Raw genomic sequence first — 21,388 nt, 5'->3', positions numbered from 1 at the left:
ATTTTTTTTTTCAACAATCAATTTGCAGAGATGACAGATAGTTGCAAACTATTTTTTCAATGTAATAAAAAACACTGTAATTATAAGTATTGATGTTTTATAAGGCTGCACCTTAATTTCATTCATTAAAAAAAAATATAATGAGTAATTAAATTTTCACTCTTATAACTCGGATCTGTTCCCAGAGACTATTGCATAGATCTGTATGAAAATCTGTACACTTATTATTTACCATATGAAGATGTGCACCTGGTATTTTCAACATTATTTGATAATTTTTCTGCATTTTACAGGTGTTTTTTTTTTTCATTTTTATTGACTTAGTCATTTCGGGTTCATGTCTAAGGTTTGAGACATAGAATCTAGAACATCTGTACAAAAATGTGAACTACAGCTGAAAACTACTCATCAGAACTAAAAAAAAAATCACAAAATATTAAAAACAGTTTTTACAGTACACAGCAGATAGTGTAAATCTATTTGTCCCTTTGGAGTAATGAGTGGACATGCATCCAGTTAAAGATTAATTAATGAGTTCAGTGTGGGAAGCTGTTAGGGCATCTCTGATTAAGCAGGTCTTATCTATATCTCCTGAGAACTGGGGAGAAAGAAATAAAGATCTCTGTTGTCTAAGCCTCTTAATATTGTAATTTATGTCTGTCAAAATACATAGTTACTGAAACCAGCCTTTTATTTTTAAAATGAGTTTGATATAAATGTATTAAGATCAATTTGACTTTGTATAATTAATTATGATATTTTTTTTTCAACAATCAATTTGCAGAGATGACAGATAGTTGCAAACTATTTTATCAATGTAATAAAAAACACTGTAATTATTAGTATTGATGTTTTATTAGGCTGCACATTAGTTTTATTCATTAAAAAAATATCACTCTAAATGTTTAAGCAAATTGTGAACACCTCTCACATCTAGAAAACAGTGATTTGGTACCTTCTCTGAAAAACCCAGTGGGGGGTATTTGTCCCTTTTGGACAGTTCTAGTTTGCCCTTAGAACTAAAATGAAATAAATTGAAATCTAGAGTTTATCAATTAATTCAAGCATTCTTAACATTTTGAAAGGCCAATATAAATTCATTGAACACCTCATCTACATGCTTTTTCCCCACTTAGGTAAACAACAGTGATTTCTGTTCATCAAAACTTTGTTGAATCTGAACATTTTTCCTGGGGAGTAAAGCCAGGCACCCTATGTTGAAAATGATATAAATAAGCTCAGTATTTACACCTTTATACAATATAATTTTCTCAATGTCCGAAAAACATTTTCGTTTAGTGTAGAGAGGGTCCTTAAAAGTACATTTGCCATGATTTTTGTAATTTAATCATATTACTGGTAAGTTTTTGAATTTAAAATAGAAACTTTAGAATTATAGTAAAAAATTTTTAGGGGTGTCTTTACTACTTCAACTATACATCAATAAAGGATTATGGTATGATGTTTGACTCACAGTCACAGTGGCAACATAATTCTAGAGACGTGGTTCTAAGTAAAGATATGCATGTAATTAATTTTAAGTATCTAAATATTATTAAAAATTCAACAAGCAATGATACGATTACATGGACATGTGAAAAAAAATGATGTTTCTTTGTTCCTTCATGCATAAGGTCTACAGAGGGACGTTCGACTATACGATAGATCTTGGCCTGTACATGTAATTCATAATACAGGGTGAATCAAGACAATGTACCCTAATTAAGAGACAATCAAGTGCTCTGCATTAGAAATTGCAAGACAGTAGATTTGTTTGATTAAAATTTCAGTAAGACAAATTTCTGATCGTCAAAGATCCTACTGTGTTGCAAAATTGTATTTTTCTTAAATATGAAAGTGATGTCAGAAATTAAAACTCATGCTTTCTGAATTGTTGAATTTCCATGCAGTAAAAACATACAAATTGTTTTTCTCACCTGATCTTAAATGCTAACTATGATGTCATGAACTTGTGCATTTTCATGTATTTTTAGCTCACCTCGACCAAGTCGAGATGAGCTTACATGTATGCTATACCCCCAGCGTTGGCATCGGCGTCCCTGTTAAAGTTTTAGGAGCAAGTCCCATTCCCAAGTAACTATAAGCCCTACCTGGACCAAACTTGCATGGATGATGCATCTAGGGATGGGCACTACCACACTTGCTTCGGATGCTGGATCTGACCTAGATTTTCCAAATGAGTGGCCAGGTTAAAGTTTTTGGAGCAGGTCCATTCCCAAGTAACTATCCCTACCTGGACCAAACTTGTATGGATGATGCATCTAGGGATGGACACTACCACACTTGGTTCTGATGCTGGATGTGACCTAGATTTTCCAGATTTGTTGACTAGGTTAAAGTTTTTGGAGCAGGTCCATTCCCAAGTAATTATAAGCCGTACCTTGACCAAACTTGCATGGATGATGCATCTGGGAATGGACACTATTATACTTGTTTTGGAAGCTGGGTCTGACCTAGATTTTCCAGATGAGTGACCAGGTTGAAGTTTTTCGAGCAGGTCCATTCCATAGGAACTGTAAGCCCTACCTGGACCAAACTTGCATGGATGATGCATCTAGGGATGTACACTAACTAACCTGCTTCAGATTCTGGATCTGACCTAGATTTTCCACATGAGTGAATTTTAGCCATATTTTAACCAAATTAGCATGGATGATGATGTATCTAGAGATGAACACTTCCAGACTTGCTTTGGATTCTGAATCTAATATTGATGGATATTAATCTTGGGATGTACACTAAATATGATGTGAGATTTGCCTTACTTATAGATAACAATCATCGAGGTGAGCTTCGTAATCTTTGATTACCTATGTTCTTGAGTTGTAGAAGACATCACTTTTCAGTGGAATTATCTTTCATATAATATAGTCCACATGCATTGCCCACAAAGATTTTGAGAAATGTGATGTTTCAAAGAATTTTTCACAACATATCCAAAAAATTTAAGTGGGCAACGGCTGTGGACACTATTTTCTTAAGGAAAATAACCCTTGAATTAGGTCATTTTGAGGCTTTTTCTGTTTAAAACAGAGAAATGTATCAAAATAATGATGTCATTTTTCCAGAATGGTCCATGATTTATCAAAGTCATATCACCGGGTAGAACGGTACATTCGGGGTGGCGGCAATGCGTGACTTGGGGTGGCGGCACCGAGGCGAGGAAAACATCAACACGGTGAGTAAATCTGAATTTTTTTCATATGTTTAGAAGTGTTAGATCAGAAAATTGTATTCTACGGAAGAGAGCAAATATCAACCTACCTCTGACCGTTTAAAGCAGCCTATAAGAGTGCTCCGTTTTCTCAAACACTCCTCCTCACTTTTTGGGGTATCAACGTTTTCGACTTTTGACACAATATTCTGTTTCAAAATCGACCTCAGAAGGGTTTTTTCCTTATATCTTAAACAGTAATAAAGTAATACGATAGAATAAACTTCTATCCTACTTTATAAATCAATATATTTTACTAATTAAGCCAATTTTGCCTTCAAACTCGATGTGACGCTCGGGGTGGCGGTTTCTGTGTCTTGCGGGGTGGCAGCATGTCTGAGAAATAGGGATTATTTTTTCATGCAGCGTTCTCCTGGACCCCTTTCGAGACAAAAAAAGATTCAGATCTCTTAGAAGAATTAATATTATGTCATGGTACGATGTTATTTCTATGTCAAACTTTAAGAAGCATATTTTTTATAATTTAAAGACCGGAATGAACAAGGAATGGGCACTATATAATGATAGTAGTGCGTTGCTAACATTGGTATTACTTTATACAGTTCCTACATTTAAATTTTGGACAGAAGTCCAAGTTAAGCAGAATAATCAAGATAATTACAATCAATGTTTTTATACACATATGTGTATATAAACATTGATTGTAATTATGTGACATATATAAATCCTTGTTGTTGTCACCACAATAAAAAAAAACTGAATGACTGTTGTTAAATCATTAATTGTGATAATCTGCTTAGTCTGGACATATGTTCAAAGCCGAAAGATAGGAGTTTTAAAAAGTAACACAATAATTATATTGTGGGTTTGCCCATTTTCTGATCTGCGGTATTCCTGTATACATCATTTTCCAGACAGGTTCCTACTAAACTAAAATTGTCGATTTATGTGTATCACAGGTCAGGGATAAAATTATATATATTTTTTGAAAAAATAAGAAATCTTTTAAAGAAAAAGACAGGGGGTTTCATGGAAAAAGTTGACACCCACAATATAATTATTTTGTTACTTTTTAAAACTCCAATCTTTCGGCTTTGAACATATGTCCCGAGTAAGCGGATTATCACAATTAATAATTTAACATGCAGTCATTCAGTTGTTTTTTATTATAGGGACAACAACAAGGATTTACTGTAAGTCGTTTTAATTCCACGGTGTTAAAATTTTACGATTTCTCAAAAAGTACCAATCGCAATGGTTTTAATTTCATGATGCAAGAAATTGATTTAAATATTGTATACGCATTTAAACGTTTTTAAAAACTAATGCAGCATTCACGATAGGTTTAATTTTGCGGAAAAATGATGAATCGCGAACATAGTGAAATTTAAACCATCGTGATTATTTGCTAATATACAGTATATATGTGTATATAAACATTGATTGTAATTATCTTGATTATTCTGCTTAACTTGGACTTCTGTTCAAAACTTAAATGTAGGAACTGTATAAAGTAATACCAATATTAGCAACGCACTACTATCATTATATAGTGCCCATTCCTTGTTCATTCCGGTCTTTAAATTATAAAAAATATGCTTCTTAAAGTTTGACATAGCCACATGTATAGCGAAATAACATCGTACCATGACATAATGTTAATTCTTCTAAGAGATCTGAATCTTTTTTTGTCTCGAAAGGGGTCCAGGAGAATGTAGATAGAATGTTCTATCGTTAAAATGATAAATGTCCTACGGACCCGGTTTAACGATAGAATGCGTTTCGTGTATTGTCTATGTAGCAAAGAAAGTACCGGAGATAACTCTAACTCAGTGCATTTACTATGAAAAATCCCGAGAGTTCCGAATGTCAACATGGTGTGTAAATTTGAAACGAGAAAAAAACGTTGGTGAAAAAGTGTTGAATTCTTCCATTATATGGATTAAATTTTTAGATGAAAGGTATTGACAGTCTCAAAAAGGTTTGTTATGAATAATTTGACTATTATTTTCAATGCAACTTCATTAATTTTCTCCAAAATCATTTAGGAGCGATTCTGCAATTTTCTGCTACATTACGGATATATGGGAGGCATTCTAACTGTGGTGTGGGCCTGTCCCGAGACACAGTTAGATTATTCTAACTAAGGAGAACGCTGCATGAAAAAATAATCCCTATTTCTCATACATGCTGCCACCCCGCAAGACACAGAAACCGCCACCCCGAGCGTCGCATCGAGTTTGAAGGCAAAATTGGCTTAATTAGTAAAATATATTGACTTACAAAGTAGGATAGAAGTTTATTCTATCGTATTACTTTATTACTGTTTAAGATATAAGGAAAAAACCCTTCTGAGGTCGATTTTGAAACAGAATATTGTGTCAAAAGTCAAAAACGTTGATACCCCAAAAAGTGAGGAGGAGTGTTTGAGAAAACGGAGCACTCTTATAGGCTGCTTTAAACGGTCAGAGGTAGGTTGATATTTGCTCTCTTCCGTAGAATACAATTTTCTGATCTAACACGTCTAAACATATGAAAAAAATTCAGATTTACTCACGGTGTTGATGTTTTCCTCGCCTCGGTGCCGCCACCCCGAGTCACGCATTGCCGCCACCCCGAATGTACCGTTCTACCCGGTGCATATACTCAACTCATATTTAAGCTAGTTCTAAAATTTTTTGTAAACAATAAATTTTTAGTGCACAATTAAGGCAAAATCTTACTTACTTCTTGATATTATTTTACAAATTTAAATTATAAATGGCTATTCACCTCAATATTCGTATGATTTGATTAAACATTATCATCCATCAAATCACTCCTATAACCTCAGAACCAGTGAAGCACAATTCAAAATTCCTCACATTAGAACTACATCATACATGGAGTTTCCTTCCATCAACATTTAAACAGTGGAATAACTTGCCAGACTATATTAGAAATGCTTCTGGAATATCTGCATTCAAGAGTCTTTTGAATTCTTATTTTTGTAAAAACGGTAATGAACTTTTTTGTTTTGGATTTTGATGAGTTTTTTCCCCCTGAATAATCTGTAACATATAAAAAAAGTTGTGTACCAGTATTTATACCCCCCTCCCCTGCTTGAAAAGTGGGGATATATAATGATGGGGATGTCTGTCTGTCTGTCCATTTGTTCAAATCATGTCCCCCAGGGGTAGGGTGGGCCACAATAGAAGATGAAACGTATAAGGAAAAAATCTTGAAAATTCTTCAAAAGCCATGATTAGTCAAGGAAATATGGAAGCATTCTCAGTAAGTGTAGATTCAAGTTTGATCAAATCATGCCCCCTCCCTCCATTGGGGGGTAATTTTGGACCACTTATATATTTTAACTTTTCAATACTGAACTGATTTCTGTTTTTTCCTGCCAAGGTGCTCAGGTGTAGCCCATGGGCCTATTGTATATATCATCTCAATGCATTCCTTTCATATTTGTATTATGTCTTATATGTGATGTTATTAAATTTTATTGTATAGACAGCCACAGAGTCTAAATTGGACTCATTCCTGCAACCTTTTGAGGACACACTTTGGATTTTGGTGGCGCTGTCTGTACATGTGGTTGCACTGGTTCTCTACCTCCTGGACAGGTTCAGTCCATTTGGTCGGTTTAAGCTGGCCAAAAATAATGACACTGAAGAGGATGCCCTGAATTTGTCAAGTGCCATGTGGTTTGCATGGGGAGTCCTCCTGAACAGCGGAATAGGAGAAGGTAGAAAATTAATATTTTACTGTTGTATTGAAGAAGACGTTGTATTGGAGAAGACTAGACACTTATTGTACAGGGGTATTAAAGAGAGTAGGCATTATTTATACAGTGGATGTTAAACCACTACAATCTATGTATATTATGTAGAAATTACCATTACTTTTGCTGTCTGTTTTCATCTGAGTGCCATACATTGCGCATAAACTTTTCTTAATGTCATTTTAAACTTTTCAAAAATACTGGGCTAGTTCCAACCAACTTACAATAGTACATCCTTAGATATGGGAATTCTGCTTTCAGTTGTTCAAATATGAAGGACCATGTCCCTTTCCAAAGGAAAATTATTAAATGAAAATAGAGCAGGATAAAAACTGTGCTAGAACTGCTAAATTAGATTAAAGCTTCCAGGACTCAACTTTTTTTTCCTTACTTGTCCATTTGGACAAGTATTGGGCCCCACAGTTGGCTAAGTTGGTCATTTATTGAAATTTATTATCACTATTCCATACCTTCTTTACTCCTAAACTTCTAGAAGATAAGGTTCATGAATGTTATAATGATTAACGAATCCTGTAAACCTTCTGTCACATGAATCCAGAAATCCAGTTTCAGGTGGGACAAAACTGGCCTCGAGACCATAAAATGAGAACAGAACTTTAGGTCAAAATTCTGATTTTGAATATCTTGAGTTTTATTAGGTCACCTGAGTCACTCAGGTGACCTATTGCTATCCGTTTTTGTCCGTCGTCGTGCAATGTGTGTTAACATTTGAACATTTTTAGCTTCTTCTCTGAGACCGCTCAACCAATTTAAACCAAATTTGGCATATAGCATTTATGGGTGAAGGGGAACAAAAATTGTGAATTTCATGGTCCTTGCCCCCCTGGGGCCTGAGGGGTGGGGCTAAAACCACCAAAATTAATGCAATCTTATAAAATCTTCTTCTTTACTCCTGGATATCAAGCAGTCAAACTGTTGGCATGATTGTAATAAGCATTGAGTCCTCTACCAAAATTGTGAAATTCATGGCCCCAGGGTCAGGGCATCTGGTGCATTATTTCTTTGAAAATCTTCTTCTATGCTCCTGGGTATTAAATAAACTAACTAAGTATATAGTTATGATGAGTAAGAGTGCCTCTTCCAAAATTGTGAAATTCATGGCCCCAGGGTCAGGGATTCTGGTGTTAGGGCGGGGCTCTATTGATTATATAGTGAAAATGCATTAATTCATTGAAAATCTTTTTCTCTGCCCTTGGGTATTAAATAAACTAACTAAGTACATAGTTAGGATGAGCAAGAGTGCCTCTTCCAAATTGTGAATTTCATGGCCCCTGGGTCAGGGGTTCTGGTGTTAGGGTGGGGCTGTATTGATTATAAAGTGAAAATGCATTAATTCTTTGAAAATCTTCTTCTCTGCTCCTGGGTATTAAATTCAGTAACTAAGTACATAGTTATGATGAACAAGAGTGTCTCTTGCAAAATTGTGAAATTCATGGCCCCGGGGACAGGAGTTCTGGTGCTAGGGCACTGCTATATAGATCCTATGGTGAAGGTGAATTATTTCTTTGAAAATCTTCTTCTCTGCCCCTGGGTATTGTTTAAACAGACTAAGTACATTGTTATGATACGCAAGGATGCCTCTCCCAAAATTGTGAATTTTATATTTTATGACCCCAAAGTGAAAAGTGAAAAAGCTAAATTTCTTTGAAAAATATTCTTTTCTGCTTCTGGTTAAAAAAGCAAAGAAGCTAAGTGTATAGTTATGATGAGCAAGAGTGCTTCTTCCAGAGTAGTGAATTTCATGACCCCTGGGTCAGATGTGCTGGTGTGAGGGTGGGGCAGTGTTAGTGTGAAGCAGATAAACAAAGTGATTAGTTATGATGAGCAAACTTATGGTCCCAGGGTTGAAGCTCTGGTGTTTCGGAGGGGGGGGGGGGGGGGGGGGGGGCTCTATTGATAATACAGTGAATCTGAAGTAAAAATGCACTATTTCTTTAAAAATCTTTGCCGCACCTGGGCATATCTGAAGCAAACAGAGTAAAAGTTTTTATAAGGAAGGGAATTTTTACCTGATTTTTGAACATCTGGACCATTTGGACAAGTGTTCTGGTCCTGGCCAGGGCTCTATTAGTTTATATTCTACTGAGAGGAGTTATTCCCCTTTGCCATTTACTTTTGATAATTTATCACTGTAGATAATGTACTTGAAAGGTAAATAGAATAAGAGAATTATGCAAGAACTTTTATTGTATAATGCAAAAAGTACTTTCATTGTTTTAATGATCAGGTAGACTTGGAAATAATAGATGAATAAAATGAGACAAAATTAACTTATCTTTTTAAATGATCTTCAAAGGCCAAGAGAGACCAATGTGAGAGGTAACAATATGGGGTTAAAAAATAGATATTTTGTTAATAGTCTGCATGGTATTAGTGATAAATGGGGGACAGATAGATACTAGATCAATTATTTTGTTGATCCTAATCATAATCATAGCTTCATTTATCAGTTTATGGATCCTCTAAATTGTTGTACTCAGGTGACTGTTAAGGCCCTTGGGCCTCTTGTTTAACATACATACTTAAAATTTTGCAGGTTTGTATAATATTCCAGTATAAACATTTGATGTAAATTTTGTTGTGTTATCAAAATAATTTCAAAAGATATGATCATTAACATTTCTTTCATATTTGGAGTTACTGATGGCCTTAACAGATTTAGCTAGTTTAAAAGAAGTAAATTGTATTTATTGCCTTTTAAATAAGTAAGTAAATAGCAATTTGGTTTTCATAAGAAATAAAAGAGAAAATATTCAATGATGTAATTATTAAGAAATGATGTTCCATTAATTTCTTTAACATCTTTAATCATTTTTTTTTTTTGGATTTACACAGGAACCCCCAGGAGTTTCAGTGCTAGAGTTCTTGGTATGGTTTGGGCAGGCTTTGCCATGATCATTGTGGCATCTTATACTGCTAACCTAGCTGCCTTCCTTGTTTTAGATAGACCTGAAGCCTCCATTACAGGAATTGATGATGCCAGGGTAATGATATTGTCAATAAGCATACCCAATCAAGATAAAACAACACACTGAATGTCATAGTGTCTTAAACAGGTCTCAAGACCATAAACTGAGAAGACTTACTGTAAGTCGAAATTTCAAATTTTTATAACTTTTGAAATAATTTTGATATTGAAACAAAATTTAATCATTCATTTTTATTAGGTCACCTGAGTTTACTTAGGTGACCTATTGCTATCTGTTTTCATCTGGCGTCGTGCATCATGCATTGTGCTTTAACATTTGAACATTTTCAGCTTCTTCTCTGAAACCGCTCAACCAATTTCAACCAATTTTGGCATGTAGCATCTATGGTTGAAGGGGAACAAAAGTTGTGAATTTCATGGTCCCTAACCCCCTGGGGCCTGAGGGGTGGGGCTAAAATCACTAAAATTAATGCAATCTTTTAAAATCTTTTTTACTCCTGAACATCAAGCAGTCAAACTGTTGGCATGATTGTAATAAGCATTGAGCCCTCAACCAAAATTGTAAAATTTATGGCCCCATGGTCAGGGGTTCTGGTGCTAGGGCGGGTCTCTGTTGAATATATAGTAAAAATGAGTATTTCTCAAAAAATCTTCTCCTCTTCTCCTGGGTATTGATCAAACAAACAATATGCATAGTTATGATGAGAAAAAGTGCCTCTTGCAAAATTATAAATTTCATGACCACAGGGTCAGGGGTTCTGGCGTTAGGGCAGGGCTCTAATGGTTATATAGTGAAAATGCATTAATTCTTTGAAAATCTGCTCCTCTGCTCATGGTATTAAGCTGATAAACTAAGTACATAGTAATTATGAAAAAGAGTGCCTCTTCAACAGGTCGAGGAAACTATTTTCTGTGATGTCAGAATAAATTTACATGCTAAATGAGGCACCAACGTGACTGTCAAACTGACCAATCAGCTAAATGAGTTGCATTATGGGTTACTACAAAAAATACAACATGTACATTTGGAAAAGGCCAGTTTTTCAAATCGCTCTTGGAAAGATATGATGCATTTGAAGCATATGAAGCATTTTTACACACTTGATACAATATGTACATCATTATTCCATGCTCACATTTACATACATTGTCAAATGTTTTACAAAGGTAAAATTTGGGCTTTCTCCACGCCATTGTACAAGTTCCTTTGTTGACAATTGCCTGGCAGCTTTTCCTGCGCTGTACTATCAGTGAATATGAATTTCACATGGCTATTCCCAGCTGGTCCAAAACAATAACAATCGACTCTGAGGTGTACTCATTTATTGTCATTCTTTACAACGTATACAACTTCGATATATATGCTACTCAATACACGTTCTATGATCAATGTACATGAGAATTAATACTGTTTAAAATAAATGCCGTACAGCAATAAACTTACGTTTTTTATAAATGCATTAACTTTTAATTTCTTGTAAACAAATAACAAAGCAACAATGAATAACTCCAGTAGCATGGAAAATTTAAGAATATCAAAAAAATCGGAATCTCATCTACTTGTGAAGACTTTGTGAATGCTTTTCGGCTCATTCACTGGATTGGACCATTGTTTGCTGTGAGCACCGCTGTGCGCAATGACAACAATATCCATATAAGGTAGATTCCTCGACCTGTTCAAAAATTGTAAATTTCATGGCCCCCTGGGTCAGGGGTTCTGGTGCTTTGGTGGGGCTCTATTGATTAATTAGCAAAAATGCATTAATACTTCGAAAATCTTCTCCTCTGCCTCTGAGTACTTAGCAAACAAGCTAAATGCAATAATATCAATGTAAATGTATTAAATATTATCGTAAGTAAATGTGCCTTTTCTCTAGGAGGCAAACAGAGTACTCAATTGTAATAAGGGAAGTAAATGAGAGTTCCTTCCCTTTGCTAGATTGTGTTGATCAAGAAATCCTTTTATAAAATTTAATTAACAGGTTATTTGATTGACTGAGAATACAAGAAAGAATGTTATATATATAGAAACAAAAGAAGAATGAATGTTTGGCTTAAGCTAAAAGTGTACATAGTATGTTCACACTGAGGTCATCTGTTTGACAGTGGATGAATTACTATCAATAAACTATAAATATCACATTGACCTACTTTTTGAATTTTATGGCTAATCTTTTTCAAAACAATTGAGGTCATTAATTCGTATACTGAGAGGTTTAGAATCATTAAATCTTGTAAGATGATCATCTTGGGGCCATAAAATATATTTATTAAAAAGTAGGTCACATTGACCTACTTTTTGAACTTTGCAGGCATTTGATTCTAAAGCGTTTTAGAGGCATAATTTGGACATTTTAAGGCCTATGATCATAAAACTTTGTAAGTTGGTGCATCTTGGTCAAAAAACGTCAACTGAAAAGTAGGTCACTGTGACACTTTTCAATTTATATGACTATAATTAAATATTTCAAATTGGCTTAGAATCATCAAACTTTGTCAGTTGATGCATCTTGGGTCTTCGGAGTAGGTCGACTGAAAAGTAGGTCACCATGACCTACTTTTGAAAATTTATGGCTTTAAATAAATATTTTGGGTACTAATTCTTAGAATCATCAAACTTTGTCAGTTGATGTATCTTGAGTCCTCAGAGTACAATAACTGAAAAGTAGGTCACCATGACCTACTTTAGAAAATTTATGGCTTTAATTATATATTCCAGGTACTAATTGGCTTAGAATCATCAAACTTTAGTACAAATCTCTTTTCTGCTTAAACTTTCAGTAAGGCGTGACATTCTTGGCGATATATAATTAGAGTTCTCTCAAATAGGGACCTAGATTCTCATTGGTTAAGAAATTAACAACATTAGCAACTTTAGGTTGTTGTTAACAAACAATAAGATTACATAAGCCACACCTCTTTACTGTAAGAAACGATGTAATTGGTTCCTTGCATCACTCGTTGACTCTGACTCATTTTAATCCCATGTGTATTTCACCCGTGAATGAAAAGCTGTGTAAATTTCAGTATTGATGAGCTAATCTGGCAACCAATGAGAATCTAGGTCACTATTTGAGACGCTAATTATGTATCGCCGAGAATGTCACACCTTACTGAAAGTTTAAGCAGAAAAGGTATTTGTACTATCAGTTGATGCATCTTGGGTCCTTGGAGTACAACAACTGAAAAGTAGGTCACAGTGACCTTCTTTTGAAATTTTATTGCTGTATCTAATATTTTTCGGGTACTATTTGGCTTAGAATCAGCAAAATTTGTCAGTTGATGCATCTTGGGTCCTCGGAGTAGGTCTACTGAAAAGTAGGTCACCGTGACCTACTTTTCAATTTATATGACTATAATTAAATATTTCGGGTACTAATTGGCTTAGAATCATCAAACTTTGTCAGTTGATGCATCTTGGGTCTTCGGAGTAAGTCAACTGAAAAGTAGGTCACCATGTCCTACTTTAAAAAAAATTATGGCTTTAGATTAAATATTTCAGGAACTGATTGGCTTAGAATCATCAAGCTTTGTCAGTTGATGCATCTTGGGTCCTCAAAGTATGTCATCTGAAAAGTAGGTCAATGTGACCTACTTTTGAAATTTTATGGTTATAATTTTAAAAATATTTTAGGTATCAATTGGCCTAGAATCATCAAACTTAGTTGATGCATCTTGGGTCCTCAGAGAATGACATGTGATAATTAGGTCACCATGACCAACTCTCAGGTACTGATTGGCTGAGAATATCTTGGGTTTTCAGAGTGTTTCATCTAAAATGTAGGTCATGATAACCTACCTATGAAATTTCAAGGGTTTATCTAAATATACAGGATACTTAGAGGCTTCAAATAGAAGTGATAGGTTGTACAGTTTATCAGAAGAGCAATTCAAGGCCCTTGGGCCTCTTGTTTGCATTCATTATCATCCCTTTAAGGCTTGGGAAAACCAAGTATGATCTCAAGGAGATCGTTTGGGTCTAGCACACTGCAATAAGCAAGGGTATTTTTACCAGATTTTTGAAATTCTTGGACAACATTGCTTCGTCTATCAGTTGATTCTGTTTTATACTTCTATGGATCCTTGACAGTGTTGTATTATACTCAGGTGACCGTTAAGGCCCTTGAGCCTCTTGTTTAAATATAAAACAGACCTGCAATTTTAAAAAAACATCTGTAAAATAAAAATCAGCAAATATGATTAGTTATATTTATGAAGCATCCTCAGACTGTGTAGATTCAGATTTGTTCAAATAATAACCCCCAGGGGTAGAGTGAGGCCACAATGGGCAGTTTAAGTTTTACATTAGGGATACATTGAAAATATTTTTAAATATTTTCTTCTCAAAAACAGCAAAGTCATGATTAGTCATATTTTTAGCTCAACTTGGTTGAAGACTCTGCAGATTTAAGTTCAAATTATACAGTATAACCCAAGTACTACAAATTAAGCTGGATATTTTAAATTAAGAGCAATATTGTAAAAAAATTTGTAAGTAATGTTATTTTAATATTGATCAGTGATAATGGCCCCTACAGCAGGGTTTGGGCCATAGTGTTTTATCCTAGGCTTTGACAGTAAATTATAGAAGGCTTCAGGTATTATTTGACTGCAATTTAGAGCTGTCAGCAAGGCTGTTTGATATTTAGCTTCTTTTTTAATTATGGTTTGTAGCTGAGGAACCCTAATGAAGATTTTAAGTATGCAACAGTGAGAAATAGTGCAGTGGAAATGTACTTTAAACGACAAGTGGAACTGTCCACTATGTATCGTCAGATGGAACCACGAAATTATAAGACAGCTGATGAGGCAATCAGAGACATTGTTAACATGTAAGTCATTACTAGGGCCCTATAGGGATCATTCTGTTCTTTTCATCCCACTGTCCATCTGATTTCATTTGTCCTGAGCATATAATTTTCTTTCCACTTGGTACCATCTGGCTCTAACTTCACCCATAGAGTGCCTGTGGGTAAAGGGTGTGCAGTGACCTTACGGAGAGATGATACAAATAAAAAATGGATGCCTGGATTGGATATATATTTTTAGACCTACTGCGGTTGTAAATGATGCAAATATTAAATTTCTAAAATATTAAGAAATTGTAAACTTTTAATGATGTTCAAAATTTGACCTTTCTGCAATCATCCTTATTAATCTAATACTGTAAAATTTTGGTGGGGGGTAAATTTTTGTTGTATGAAAAGACCCTCGAATTCATTTCCTCCACATAATTTAAAATTTCAAATATATAATGACTCAGCACTTCTTCACCCACAAAATCAAATCCCCACAAATCAATGAATTTTCCTTAAACCTTGAAAATTTCACCCCATGAAAATATGTGAATTTACAGTATACAACTTTTCATACCCCCGCTTGAAAAGCAAGGGGGTATATAGTGATGGGGGTGTACGTCCACCTGTCCTTCCATCTGTCTTTACATCCGCCTGTCCGTCTGTTATGCTTTGGGGTACCCATCTCTTATCCACAACTCCTTTTATACCACTGAATGAAATCTAATTAGATTTTCTCTGAATCTTTGTTACATAGTGCCATTGTGCACCTCCTATTTTACTTTTTGATCTGCATTTATTTCGGGTCTCCCAGAGCAAAACATGGACTTTGCCATTTTAATCATATGGGAGGCAGGGAGTATCATTTACTGAGCTCAGTGCTTACAGTACCTATAGTTTCTGTTCACAGTACCTCAAGTTTCATTAATCTGCGATAAAAGGGCAAAGATGACTCAGGTTAGTATTGTAGCACATGGGCCTCTTGTTGAAATTATGGCTCCTTAGGTCTGGTTAGGGCTAAAATAGGCTCATATGTGCATGACTCCATAAGATAACAATGTAATATAACATTATGTAACATTATTATTTAATTTTGAATTTTTTATGGGGTGGGATACTTTTATGCCCTGCCCTAAATATGATCAGGGTATATAGTGTTTGTCATTTGCCATTTTCCATCCTTCCATCTGTCCTTCATCACACTTTTTGTTAGAGATCAGTTTCAAAGAAACTATTCAAGATATTTTTATCAAACCTTATATGCTGATACATACTGATGAGCGCTATTCAACTGCATCAGCATTTTTTGACAATGACCTTTCCTTTGACCCTGACCTCAATTTTCAAAAATTTGTTTAGCTAAATTTCAAAAAGAATATTCAAGGTATCATTATTGAACTTATCCTAATACATACTGGGGAGTACTATTCAACTTCATCAACAATTTTTGACTGACTTTTCTTTTGACCTTGACCTTTCTTTACAAGAATTTGTGTTTAGGTCAGTTTCAAAGAAACTATTCAAAATATTTTTATCAAACCTTATTATACCCCCGCTCCGAAGGAGAGGGGGGTATACTGTTTTACCCTTGTGTGTCTGTCTGTATAGCTGTGTGTGTGTGTCTGTCTGTCTATAACAAATTTTGGTCGCAGTTTTCTCAGCAACTACTCATTGCAGATACTTGAAATTTTAGCACAATCTTTGTTTAGGCATGCCATATGGTGGGATTCATTTTTGTATGAATCTGATGTCAACTTCCTGTTTATCCGTGCATCTGTCAGTACCATACAAAACAAATTTTGGTTGTAGTTTTCTCAGCAACTACTCTTCGCAGATGCTTGAAATTTTAGCACAATCTTTGTTTAGGCATGCCATATGGTGGGAGTAATTTTTAGGTCACCTGAGTCACTCAGGTGACCTATTGCTATCCGTTCTCGTCCGTCGGCGTGCGTCGTGCGTCGTGCGGTGTGCGTCGTGTGTTAACATTTGAACATTTTTAGCTTCTTCTCTGAAACCGCTTAACCAATTTCAACCAAATTTGGCATATAGCACCTATGGGTGAAGGGGAACAAAAATTGTGAATTCCATGGTCCCTGCCCCCCTGGGGCCTGAGGGGTGGGGCTAAAACCACCAAAAATAATGCAATCTTTAAAAATCTTCTTCTTTACTCCTGGACATCAAGCAGTCAAACTGTTGGCATCATTGTAATAAGCATTGAGTCCTCTACCAAAATTGTGAAATTCATGGCCCCAGGGTCAGGGGTTCTGGTGCTAGGGTGGGGCTATATAGATCATATAGGGAAAGTGCATTATTTCTTTGAAAATCTTCTTCTCTGCTCCTGGGTATTAAATAAATTTACTAAGTATATAGTTATGAAGAACAAGAGTGCCTCTTTCAAAATTGTGAATTTCATGGCCCCTGGGTCAGGGGTTCTGGTGTTAGGGCAGGGCTCTATTGAGTATATAGTGAAAATGTATTAATTCTTTGAAAATCTTCTTCTCTGCTCCTTGGTATTAAATAAAGTAACTTAGTACATATTTATGATGAGCAAGAGTGCCTCTTCCAAAATTGTGAATTTCATGGCCCCAGGGTCAGGGGTTCTGGTGTTAGGGCGGGTCTCTATTGATTATATACATTAGTTAAAATGCATTAATTCTTTGAAAATCTTCTTATCTGCTCCTGGGTATTAAATGAACTAATTTAGTACATAGTTATGATGAGCAAGAGTGCCTCTTCCAAAATTTTGAATTTCATGGCCCTTGGGTCAGGGGTTCTGGTGTTAGGGCGGGGCTCTATTGATTATATAGTGAAGATGCATTAATTCTTTGAAAATCTTCTTATCTGCTCCTGGATATTAAATGAACTAAGTTAGTACATATTTATGATGAGCAAGAGTGCCTCTTCTGAAATTATGAATTTCATGGCCCCAGGGTCAGGGATTCTGGTGTTAGGGTGGGGCTCTATTGATTATATAGTGAAAAGGCATTAATTCTTTGAAAATCTTCTTCTCTGCTCCTGGGTATTAGATAAACTAACTTAGTATATAGTTATGATGAGCTAGAGTGCCTCTTTCAAAATTTTGAATTTCATGGCCCCAGGATCAGGGGTTCTGGTGTTAGGGCAGGGCTCTATTGATTATATAGTAGAATTGCAATAATTTTTTCTGCTCCTGGGTATTAAGTACATAGTTATGAAGAACAAGAGTGCCTCTTTCAAAATTGTGAATTTCATGGCCCCAGGGTCAGAGGTTCTGGTGTTAGGGTGGGGCTCTATTGATTATATAGTTAAAATGCATTAATTCTTTGAAAATCTTCTTATCTGCTCCTGGTTATTAAATGAACTAATTTAGTACTTAGTTATGATGAGCAAGAGTGCCTCTTCCAAAATTTTGAATTTCATGGCCCTTGGGTCAGGGGTTCTGGTGTTAGGGCAGGGCTCTATTGATTATATAGTAGAATTGCATTAATTCTTTGAAAATCTTTTTCTCTGCTCCTGGGTATTAAATAAACTAACTAAGAACATAGTTATGGTGAGCATGACTGCCTTTTCAGAAATTGTTTCATGGCCCTTGGGTCAGGGGTTCTGGTGTTAGGGATGGGCTCCATTGATTATATAGTAAAATTGCATTAATTCTTTGAAAATCTTCTCTGCTCCTGGATATTAAATAAACTAAGTACATAGTTATGATGAGCATGGCTGCCTCAGAAATTATGAATTTAATGGCCTCTGGGTAAGGGGTTCTGGTGTTAGGGCGGGGCTTTATTGATTAGATAGGGAATTGGCATGAATTCTTTCAAAATCTTGTGTGCGCCTGGGTATTTTTCAAACAAAGGAAGTGCATGGTTATGATAAGGAAGAATGCCTCATGGCCTTTGGGTCAGGGGTTCTGGTGAGGGGGAAAGAGCTCTATTGATTATATATAGTGAAAATGCATAATTTCTTTCAAAATATTTTTTCTACTACTGGTTATAAAGTAAAGAAACAAGTGTATAGTTATAATGAGAAAGGGTGCTTCTTCCAGAATTGTGAGTTCGTGGCCAATGGGTCAGATGTTCTGGGTAAGGATGGGGCTTTATTTATGTAATTTTATGGTGAAAATGCATTTCTTTGAAAATCTTCTATGCTTCTGGGGATGTTCAAGGCAAACAGAGTAAAAGTTTTAATATGCAAGGGTATTTTTACCAGATTTTTGAACACCTGGACCATTTAGTCAAATGTTCTAGTCCTGGCCAGGGCTCTATTAACTTGTATTCTGCTGAGCAAAGTTATTCCCCTTTGCCATTCACCTTTGATAATTAATCAATGTAAATAATGTATTTGAAAGCTTAATAGAATAAGAGAATTATGCAAGATAATTTATTGTATAATGAAAATGTACTTTCATAGATTTAATGACTTGGAAAGTCAGATAGGCAGATAGATACTAGACCAATTATTTTGTTGATGCTAATCATATTATTTTTCTTGCTTTTGGGCAACAAAGCTTCATTTTTTAGTTTATGGATCCTCTAAATTGTTGTATTGTACTCAGGTGACCGTTTAGGCCCTTGGGCCTCTTGTTGTACTAATCAGATATCAACTTCCTGTTTATCTGTGCGTCTGTCCGTACCATACATAACAAACTTTGGTCGCAGTTTTCTCAGCAACTATTCATCCAAGATGCTTGAAATTTTAACACACTCTTTGTTTAGGCATGTCATATGGTGGGATTCATTTTTGTACGAATTCGATGTCAACTTCCTGTTTATCCGTGTGTCTGTCCGTACCATACATAACAAATTTTGGTCGCAGTTTTCTCAGCAACTACTCATCGCAGATGCTTGATATTTTAGCACAATCTTTGTTTAGGCATGCCATATGGTGGGATTCATTTTTGTACTAATCCGATGTCAATTTCCTGTTTATCCGTGCATCTGTCCGTACCATACATAACAAACATTTTATTCGTAGTTTTCTCAGCAACTACTCATCCCAGGTGCTTGAAATTTTAACACACTCTTTGTTTAGACATGCCATATGTTGGGATTCATCATTTTTGTACAAATCCGATGTCAACTTCCTGTTTATTCGTGTGTCTGTCCGTACCATACATAACAAATTTTGGTCGTAGTTTTCTCAGCAACTACTCATTCCAGATGCTTGAAATTTTAGCACAATCTTTGTTTAGGCATGCCATATTCTGGGATTCATTTTTGCATGAATCTTATGTCAACTTCCTGTTTATCGGTCCGTCTGTCCGTACCATACATAACAAATTTTGATTGTAGTTTTCTCAGCAACTACTCATCGCAGAGGCTTGAAATTTTAGCACAATCTTTGTTTAGGCATGCTGTATAATGGGATTCATTTTGTACAAATCCGATGTCAATTTCTTGATCATCACTGTGTTTGTCCGTAACTAAACTTGTGTATTCACATCAGAGCGTGGGGTATTATTAGTGAGCATTGGCTCACAGACTTCTTTTTTGCTGATACATACTGATGAGAGTTATTCAATTCATCAACATTTTTATACCCCCGCTCCGAAGGAGAGGGGGGTATACTGTTTTACCCTTGTGTGTCTGTCCATCTGTGTGTCTGTCTGTCTGTCCGTAACAAATTTTGGTCGTAGTTTTCTCAGCAACTACTCATTCCAGATGCTTGAAATTTTAGCACAATCTTTGTTTAGGCATGCCATATGGTGGGATTCATTTTTGTACGAATTCAATGTCAACTTCCTGTTTATCTGTGCATCTGTCCGTACCATACATAACAAACATTTTATTCGTAGTTTTCTCAGCAACTACTCATCCCAGGTGCTTGAAATTTTAACACACTCTTTGTTTAGGCATGCCATATGGTGGGATTCATTTTTGCACGAATCTGATGTCAACTTCCTGTTTATTTGTGTGTCTGTCCGTACCATACATAACAAACTTTGGTCGTAGTTTTCTTGGCAACTACTCATCGCAGATGCTTGAATTTTTAGCACAATCTTGTTTAGGCATGCTATATAATGGAATTCATTTTGGTACAAATCCAATGTCAGCTTCCTGTTTATCCCTGCATCTGTCTGTACCATACATAACAAATTTTGGTCGCAGTTTTCTCAGCAACTACCCATTGCAGGTGCTTGAAATCTTAACACAATTTTTGTGTAGGCATGCCATATGTTGGGATTCATCTTTACTAATCCAATGTCAATTTCCTGATTATCACTGTGTTTGTCCATAACTGAACTTGTGTATTCACATCAGGACGGGGTATTATTAGTGAGCATTGGCTCGCAGACTTCTTGTTTTACCTTTTCTTTGAAATTGACTTCACTTTTCTCAAATTTGTGTTTAGCTCAGTTTAAAGAAACAAATCAAGATATTTTTGTAAAACATTATTGCTGATACATTTTGATGAGTGCTATTGAAATGCATCAACATTTTTTTATCTTGACCTTTCCTCTGACCTTGACCTCACTTTTCTAAAATTTTCATTTAGCTTTGTTTCAAAGAAATTATTCAACATAGTTTTATGTAAGCTTATGCACTGATACATAATTTGGTGAGAATTCATCCACTGTGCTCATTTTTTTTACCTTGACTTTTCCAATGACTTTAATATTTACTGTATTTAAAACTCAGTTTTAAAGAAACTATTCAAGATATTTTCATCAAACTTCATACACTTATACAAATTTTCATGTA

The 21,388-nt window shown here is 35.3% G+C and overlaps 1 protein-coding gene across 3 annotated transcripts in view; it reads left to right on the top strand.

The window, feature by feature from the left end:
• Positions 1-21,388, top strand: part of LOC133178604 (glutamate [NMDA] receptor subunit 1-like) — a 106,564-nt gene that overhangs the window by 49,971 nt on the left and 35,205 nt on the right. For all 3 annotated transcript variants that reach the window (XM_061313337.1, XM_061313336.1, XM_061313338.1), the window contains exons 12-14: positions 6,695-6,929; positions 9,822-9,970; positions 14,590-14,747. In XM_061313337.1, coding sequence (XP_061169321.1) covers positions 6,695-6,929; positions 9,822-9,970; positions 14,590-14,747 — 542 coding nt within the window. The remainder of the gene's footprint in view (positions 1-6,694; positions 6,930-9,821; positions 9,971-14,589; positions 14,748-21,388) is intronic.

This window comes from Saccostrea echinata, unplaced genomic scaffold, assembly GCF_033153115.1.
Source record: "Saccostrea echinata isolate AGI-Se365-2 ecotype Australia unplaced genomic scaffold, CSIRO_AGI_Sech_v1 ptg000003l, whole genome shotgun sequence".
NCBI classification, from domain to species: domain Eukaryota; kingdom Metazoa; phylum Mollusca; class Bivalvia; order Ostreida; family Ostreidae; genus Saccostrea; species Saccostrea echinata.
Note: the sequence above shows the minus strand (reverse complement) of the source record. Positions and strands in the feature narration are given on the sequence as shown.